General features: G+C 43.1%; 1 protein-coding gene across 1 annotated transcript; it reads left to right on the top strand.

Annotated features, from left to right (window-relative positions):
• Positions 1–224: 224 nt before the first annotated feature.
• Positions 225–9060, top strand: tbpl2 (TATA box binding protein like 2; the record flags this gene model as incomplete). Its single annotated transcript, XM_084308517.1, has 8 exons — positions 225–272; positions 2642–2807; positions 3437–3635; positions 5106–5193; positions 5456–5547; positions 6818–6985; positions 7553–7647; positions 8984–9060. 8 exons carry the CDS (start codon positions 225–227, stop codon positions 9058–9060), a joined length of 933 nt encoding a protein of 310 aa, XP_084164643.1.
• Positions 9061–9269: the final 209 nt, after the last annotated feature.

Here is a 9269-nt window from a genome sequence, read left to right as displayed (position 1 = left end):
TACAATACAGTACAGCTCAATACACACAATTGTTAAGGAGATGCAGACCAGAGAAAGACTTTCGTCTTGTTTACATCAGGATCCCCCATTTTCAACCTCAACCTACAACCTCAGCTGAGAACAAAGCATCACACCTGTTGTCAATCTAGCTTGATCGATGTGAGTCAGTGGACTAGAGTGTTTGTTTTTGGTGGTCAGGACCTTATTTAAATGGTTTGTCCATCATGGATGAGTCAGCGCTGGAGTGCTACTTTGATACTTCCATTGCAGATGTAAGTGGGCCTGTGACTGCTAGTAGAATGAGTGTTTTCTGGCTGGGCTGGGCAGCCAGTTACTGTGTGAATCCCAAGACACTCACGTTCTAGTGATTATTAGTATGTTCATTGACTGAGAAGAGACTAGTCCTCTTATGTGTTGACAAAGATTCATGGTGCAGGTGTCCATGAAACCCTTTCAAAACATAAATCATTTTAGATATCTTCTTAATTTAGGAATGATTGCCTTTTGGGGACCTACAAGGGTTTCTCCCAAAGGATACCTCTAGACTTTAGACATCTGAAAATGTTGTATTGAATTAAAGTCCTGTCCAGGGGCTATAGTGCTCGGCGGGATTATCATTAGTATTATTATTACTGATATTTTCTTTTCATAATACTTTTTTTTTTCATAGTGTGGAGATTTGGGTTGTATATGAGTTAATGAGTTGCATAAGATAATAGAGTGTGAAGGGGGTAGGAATACATAAGTTTACACTTCATCCTTTACTGTTTTGCTTGTTTGTTTTTTAATCTGTTTATTACTTTCTTGTTTTATTTTAACTTTTTAATTTGTTAGAAATAAACTCATTCATTCAAAGTTAAAATGATTGATCACATTTTTGGAACCCTTGTCCTATTTCCTACTCAGCACTGATGTTGTCAATTAGTTAATCCTCATACCAGCTCCGGCTAGTTGACCACAAACGAATGCAAAGTCAATGGGGTCAAGCTCCTGTCTGTACAAACTGACTGACGGGTCGCTGAAACGTATTCCACAGTGAACACAAAGTAGATTTCAGTGCGCTTCAGTCAGCTTGTACAGACGGGAGCTTGACCCCATTGACTTTGCATGGGTTTGTGGCTAACCATCCAGAGCTAGAGTGAGGAACACCATGGATTGTGCTGAGAGAGGATTCTACTGATCATCATTGGTTAGAGGGGCTATAGGGATCCAAACATGAGAACTATCCCTCTTGTGCTCTGTGGGACTGGGACGCCTCTGACTGCACACAAAATAAACAATAGTCAGGAATTGAAATTCATCACTGTTGTCCCATAGAATTTGTCAGAATTTACATTATATACAAATTTGTAGCATTTTAGCCTCATGTGCCATGTCCAGTATGTAAATTAACCTCTTGTGTGCCATGTCCAGTATGTAAATTAACCTCTTGTGTGCCATGTCCAGTATGTAAATTAACCTCTTGTGTGCCATGTCCAGTATGTAAATTAACCCCTTGTGTGCCATGTCCAGTATGTAAATTAACCTCTTGTGTGCCATGTCCAGTATGTAAATTAACCTCTTGTGTGCCATGTCCAGTATGTAAATTAACCTCTTGTGTGCCATGTCCAGTATGTAAATTAACCTCTTGTGTGCCATGTCCAGTATGTAAATTAACCTCTTGTGTGCCATGTCCAGTATGTAAATTAACCTCTTGTGTGCCATGTCCAGTATGTAAATTAACCTCTTGTGTGCCATGTCCAGTATGTAAATTAACCTCTTGTGTGCCATGTCCAGTATGTAAATTAACCCCTCGTGTGCCATGTCCAGTATGTAAATTAACCTCTTGTGTGCCATGTCCAGTATGTAAATTAACCTCTTGTGTGCCATGTCCAGTATGTAAATTAACCTCTTGTGTGCCATGTCCAGTATGTAAATTAACCTCTTGTGTGCCATGTCCAGTATGTAAATTAACCCCTCGTGTGCCATGTCCAGTATGTAAATAAATTAACCTCTTGTGTGCCATGTCCAGTATGTAAATTAACCTCTTGTGTGCCATGTCCAGTATGTAAATTAACCTCTCATGTGCCATGTGATGTCCAGTATGTAAATTAATCTATCGTGTGCCATGTCCAGTATGTAAATTAACATCTTGTGTGCCATGCCCAGTATGTAAATTAACCTCTCGTGTCCCATGTCCACTTTGTCCAGTAGAATGAGTCTGACTTTTCATGAGAAAGAAACTGTATTGAACTGAACTTGAATTGAACCTCACATGACCTAAAGCAGTGGTTCTCAATGTGCAGTCCGGGGACCCCCAGTGGGTCCTTCAAGGAGGTCCATGGGGTCTCCAGAAAAATGGGGAATAATTCAGTTCCACTGTTTGATTCACTACTAGACATTTGACTAATGAGAGGTTTTAAGTTTCACTTTCTCCACTCACTGTCCTCCTCCACTACTGTGGAGTTCAGGCCTCAAATCTCGAACAACAAAAACACTCCTAAGACGGGGATCCACGAGACAACGTCTTACCAAATGGGGGTCCGTGCCCATGGCCTAATGTGTACACGTTTGGGGGGTCCTTGATGTGAGAGGCTGAGAGCCACTGACTGACCCAGAACAAAGCGGGCGGATGGAACCTCTCTCCTGTGTTTTCCTGTAGGATGCCGCCGACTTCATGTTTGACGGGGACCTGGACGGGGCTCCCCAGCTGCAGGACCCCACCTTCCTCTCCTCCTCGGTGGCGCCCCCGCAGGCGGACGACCTGGATCTCAGCTTCCTCCCGGATGACATCAGCACTCAGGAAGAAGCCAGTCAGAGGACCTCAGGTCCTGTCTGAGGGAGGGAGGGATGGCTGGAGGGATGGATGGGTGGGTGGATGGAGGAGTGGGTGGGTGGATGGATGGATGGATGGATGGATGGATGGAGGGGTGGATGGATGCATGGATGGGAGGGAGGGAGGGAGGGGTGGATGGATAGATGGATGGATGGAGGGTGGGTTGGCGGTGGTTGGATGGATTGATTGATAGATGATAGATAGATGGATACATGATAGACGGATGGATGGATGGACAGATTTTCCTCTAGGGAGATGTATTAATATTACATTTTCCTATAGGGAGATGTATTAATATTACATTTTCCTATAGGGAGATGTATTAAAATAATATTTTCCTCTAGGGACATGTATTACATTTTCCTCTAGGGAGATGTATTAATATAATATTTTCCTCTAGGGACATGTATTAATATTAATATTAAATGTTCCTCTAGGGAGATGTATTAATATTATATTTTCCTCTAGGGACATGTATACAAATTATATTTTCCTCTAGGGACATGTATTAATATTATATTTTCCACTAGGGACATGTATTAATATTATATCTTCCTCTACAATAGGAGATTAAAAGCTTGTATACAGCTGATTCATTGCGTCATTTCTCTGACCCTTCAGGTGAAACTGGTGAAGACAGTGCTGCCAACGTGTCCCAGGACAGTGGCATTTACCCGGACTACAGTACCCAGAGTTCCACTACTACCAAGATTCCAATGGGGTCCATTTCGGGGCCCGGGGCCATGCCCTTCTTCCCTATGACCCCCATGACCCCCATGACCCCGGTGACAGAGAGCTCTGGAATCATCCCAATATTACAGTGGGTCACTTTTTTCACAATTTTTTTTTTTTTTTTCAATTGTCCCATTTTCACTATGATTCCCTGCGAACGCACGCCGTCGTCTCACGAGAATTGGGGGAAAATGCAACTGTCTTTCCTTGAAAACAAGAGCCGTGTGGAAAACGACCGTGACTACGTCAAATCACAAACAAATATCCCTTACTTCAGTTGTAGTGACTGTAAAACGAATGGAGACTTTCACAGAATGTGTAGAACATTAATCTCCATGTATGTTGCTATGTGCAACTCAGTGGTTGCTATGTGTTGATAATATATAATGTATATGTATATATGTGTATATCATTTGGCGTCTTATTACAGGATCTTGTAAACGAGACTCAGTGGAACAGTAATATGCTTTCTCCAACTTTCTATCATTGCACAGAAATGATCAGGCATTTTCTTTTTCGAAAGTGGTTACCAACGGTTACAGGCAGCCATGCTGGAAGAAGTAGAACTACACAAACATTCCGTGCCTCATGTCTACATCTCGTCTTTGAATTCAGTTGTAATACCTAAAAATAAACTAAATCCTTCATTAATTTTGACTAGCCAACCCCCACTCCACCAGAATGTTTCCATAATAACGTCATAGTGAAATACGCCGGCTATTATCATTATTATTATTATTATTATTATGACATTTCTGCCTCACTAGGGCAATAGTAGAGTGACAGGAAGGGCGTGTCCCAACATGTATGAGTTGTATTTGAAGTGACAACATTGAGCAGATGGTCCGTGACTAACTGAACCATCAAGACGTCCCACTGTAGGTTTTAAACATGGGCGCTTTGACCTTTCAGACGACCATGAGGTGGTTAACCCTCCTGTTGTGTTCGCCCCCCCCCCCCCCCCTTTCTTTGGTGGGTGTTCCCAGTCTGTTTTAAGTGCTCTTACATTAACACAGAAACCATGAATCATCACCGCATTTTATTTAACACCTTTTTAAGCCGCAAACAATGTCTCAAACTAGTGGTTAACATGAATAACTGCAGTGATTATACAAAGAATAGACACTGAAAATGTATTCCAAAGTTAACGTTTATTGTAAAAATTAGAGCAAGGCACAAATAAAGCTTTATTACAGGGGGGTCTGTGAGAAGATAATTGTTTAGTCTGGAAGGTGTGGTTCACATGGAGGGATTTGCACATAAGCACAGGAAAGAGATGGGTTCCCATAGATTACACCTAATTGTTCAGTCTGAAATGCGTAAAACATTATGCGACTAGTTTTCAGGTATGATTGTGTGTGTGTGTGTGTGTGTGTGTGTGTGTGTGTGTGTGTGTGTGTGTGTGTGTGTGTGTGTGTGTGTGTGTGTGTGTGTGTGTGTGTGTGTGTGTGTGTGTGTGTGTGTGTGTGTGTGTGTGTGTGTGTGTGTGTGTGTGTGTGTGTGTGTGTGTGTGTGTGTGTGTGTGTGTGTGTGTGTGTGTGTGTGTGTGTGTGTGTAGGAATATTGTGTCCACAGTGAACCTGGGATGTCCTCTGGATCTTAAGTTCATCGCACTCCAAGCCAGGAATTCAGAGTACAATCCTAGGGTACCGTAAACTTTATTCATATGATATAGACGACAACAACAATGAATGTAATCAGATTATACTTTTTGGTCACTAAGATTCTTCCATTCAAATTACTTCTTTCTTCTTCTTACTTCATTATGAAAGCCTTCATCTGGGAGAAATGTCCTATGACTAAAGTGAAGGGTCCAAAATGGACTGTTCCTAAAGCCAGTGGGTCTGTTAGATTACACACTTACTATGGTCACACTCCTATAAAATAACACTATTTGGATTTCTGCAGCGCTTTGCTGCGGTGATCATGCGGATCCGAGACCCCAGGACCACAGCTCTGATCTTCAGCTCCGGGAAGATGGTCTGCACTGGTGCCAAGAGGTTAGTCAGGAAGATGGTCTGCACTGGTGCCAAGAGGTTAGTCTGGAAGATGGTCTGCGCTGGTGCCAAGAGGATAGTCAGGAAGATGGTCTGCGCTGGTGCCAAGAGGATAGTCAGGAAGATGGTCTGCACTGGTGCCAAGAGGTTAGTCAGGAAGATGGTCTGCACTGGTGCCAAGAGATTAGTCTGGAAGATGGTCTGCACTGGTGCCAAGAGGTTAGTCTGGAAGATGGTCTGCACTGGTGCCAAGAGGTTAGTCAGGAAGATGGTCTGCACTGGTGCCAAGAGGTTAGTCAGGAAGATGGTCTGCACTGGTGCCAAGAGGTTAGTCTGGAAGATGGTCTGCGCTGGTGCCAAGAGGTTAATCAGGAAGATGGTCTGCGCTGGTGCCAAGAGGTTAGTCAGGAAGATGGTCTGCGCTGGTGCCAAGAGGTTAGTCTGGAAGATGGTCTGCACTGGTGCCAAGAGGTTAGTCAGGAAGATGGTCTGCGCTGGTGCCAAGAGGTTAGTCTGGAAGATGGTCTGCACTGGTGCCAAGAGGTTAGTCTGGAAGATGGTCTGCACTGGTGCCAAGTGGTTAGTCAGGAAGATGGTCTGCGCTGGTGCCAAGAGGTTAGTCAGGAAGATGGTCTGCGCTGGTGCCAAGAGGTCAGGATAGATACTACACTACTATTATAGTTCTGTCTGTCTGTCTCCTTTTCCACCTTGGGTCAGTCAGGAAAAGTGCTAACAACAGTCCCCCGGCCGTCTGTCTGTCACCATTTCTGTATCCACCTTGCCAAGTCGGCAAAGATGGTAGTTTGTGCTGGAGCCAAGAGATCAGAACAACAGTCCTCTGTCCGTCTGTCCGTCTGTCCGTCCGTCTGTCTGTCTGTCTGTCTGTCTGTCTGTCTGTCTGTCTGTCTGTCTGTCTGTCTGTCTGTCTGTCTGTCTGTCTGTCTGTCTGTCTGTCTGTCTGTCTGTCTGTCTGTCTGTCTGTCTGTCTGTCTGTCTGTCTGTCTGTCTGTCTGTCCACCTTGCTAAGTCAGCAAATATGATGGCGTGTGCTGGAGCCAAAAGATCAGAACAACACTCCACAGTTCCATCAGTGCTGCCTGCTCCCCCAGCCTGTGTGTCAGTGCTGCCTGCTCCCCCAGCCTGTGTGTCAGTGCTGCCTGCTCCCCCAGCCTGTGTGTCAGTGCTGCCTGCTCCCCCAGCCTGTGTGTCAGTGCTGCCTGCTCCCCCAGCCTGTGTGTCAGTGCTGCCTGCCTGTGTGTGTGTCACCCTGCAGTGAGGAGCAGTCCCGCCTGGCAGCCAGGAAGTATGCCCGCGTGGTCCAGAAGCTGGGCTTCCCTGCCCGCTTCCTGGACTTCAGGATCCAGAACATGGTGGGCAGCTGTGACGTCTGCTTCCCCATCCGGCTGGAGGGGCTGGTCGTCACCCACCAGCAGTTCAGCAGGTGGACGGACTGTGTGTGTGTGTGCGTGTGCGTGTGTGTGTGCGTGCGTGCGTGCACGCTCTGGTATTTCTGTCCTTGCGGGGACAAAGATGACACTTTATTGTCGGTACATGCGGACGATCATCAGAATAACATAACGCAACATAACGCAGCATAATGCTGTTTAGAAGAACATTGTGTGATCAATAAAGAAAGTTATAAAAATAAATGATAAAGAACATTGTGTATGATCACACTCCAGTGATCATCAGAATAACATAACACAGCATAATACTATTTAAAAGAACATTGTGTTTTTGTGTGTCTGCCGGGTTTCAATGTTTTTGTGTGTCTGGGTTTCAATGTTTTTGTGTGTCTGGGCTTCAATGTTTTTGTGTGTCTGGTTTTCAATGTTTTTGTGTGTCTGGGTTTGAATGTTTTTGTGTGTCTGGCTTTTAATGTTTTTGTGTGCCTGGCTTTTAATGTTTTTGTGTGCCTGGCTTTTAATGTTTTTGTGTGTCTGGCTTTTAATGTTTTTGTGTGACTGGCTTTTAATGTTTTTGTGTGTCTGGGTTTCACTCCTTGTAGCTACGAGCCGGAGCTGTTCCCAGGTCTGATCTACCGGATGGTGAAGCCACGCATCGTCCTATTGATCTTCGTCTCTGGCAAGGTTGTATTGACAGGTGTGTGTGTGTGGTGATATTGATAGGTATGTGTTGATTGAGAGCAGCCAGACGTTTCACCCCAGGAAGCTGACATTTGGTTGTGTGTGTGAGAATGTGAATGCATATACATGTAGATGCATGCGCACACACTGTGAATCCATGCTCGTTCAGACCTCATTTGGAAAATAATAGTTTTAGGTTAAGGGTTAACGTTGGGTATGTAGCAGCGAAGATTAAGGTTAGAAAAAGAATGTTGATCAACAGAATGTCCTCACACATACATGTGTGTGTAATTTAGGGGTGTAACGGTACACAAAAACCACGGTACGGTACGTACCTCGGTTTTGAAGTCAAGGTTCGGTACGGGTTTTCGGTACAGTGGGGGAAAGTTTGGCTTCAGGGGTGATGTAGTGTGCAGTAACTAATTGTACTTGTAGGGCTGCCAACGAATATTCTTTATTGAAATTAATAATCTACTTGTAATTTCTTTTTTAAATAATAATAATTATATTAGATTGTGAAAAAAACAGCCCCCGGTGGGCGGTCGTTAGTGGGTAACATACCGTTGTATTCGTTCGGTACACTACACAACCGTTCGGTACGGTACGGTACACACTGAAACGGTTTGGTTCGGTACGGATACGTGTACCTTTACACCCCTAGTGTGTATGTATGTGTTTGATATAAGGGGAGAAAGGGTCTCAGATTTTACTCCACTATACCATGATTTACAATCAGCTGCTCTGAATGCTGCATTCTGAACTCCAGTGACTATCTTCTAGGCTCTGTTGCCCATACTGTACGAACTCTGAACTCTATACTCAGTTTATACCCATCTACTGCCTTCACTGTCTACAACTGCCCTATACACTGTAATCATAACTACCTACCTCAACCTATAGTCTACCCATATAACACTGTATGATAGCCATGTACAATAATACTGTATATACCGTATATAGATTGATCTATATCTGCATATATTCTTGTTTACATACCTGTATACACACCCACTCTGTACACTGTATATACTATATATATCACTTACCTACTCTATTAGTTATACCACTGGCCAGTATGGCTTACTACCGTAGTGTATTTATACTTGTATTACTGTACATAATAATACTATACATACATCAGATTAGCATATTTACTCAGTAGCTTCATTATATATATAATTTATATATATATTAAATATATATACCATGTAATTACTTGTTACACTGTATATTGTTAATGCACTTTACTGTTACCTTGCACTCTGGTTAGATGGCAACTTATTGTTGCTTAACAGTTGACTTAACATTGTACTGTACTTAATACAAATACATTTGAATTTTTGAATCTTTAGGGGCTAAAGAACGTGGTGAGATCTATGAAGCTTTTGAGAACATTTACCCGATTCTGAAGGGATTCAGAAAGCAATGAAGACAGTGATGTAAAGATGTATCAATCGTAATAATAATGTGAACATGTAAAGCACTTAATGTTAGTAATGTATTGAACTGTAATAAACATTATGGTCTTTGTGTGTTTATTTTGTGTTACAAAAGATTGTGGATGTGAAGAACAGTAGACTGTTTATTTAAAATATGTGAGAAAATGGCTACGTATCTGACCAACTACTGTACCAGAGT

The sequence above is a fragment of the Notolepis coatsorum genome (assembly GCF_963971535.1).
Source record: "Notolepis coatsorum genome assembly, chromosome: 2".
NCBI classification, from domain to species: Eukaryota; Metazoa; Chordata; class Actinopteri; order Aulopiformes; family Paralepididae; genus Notolepis; species Notolepis coatsorum.
Note: the sequence above shows the minus strand (reverse complement) of the source record. Positions and strands in the feature narration are given on the sequence as shown.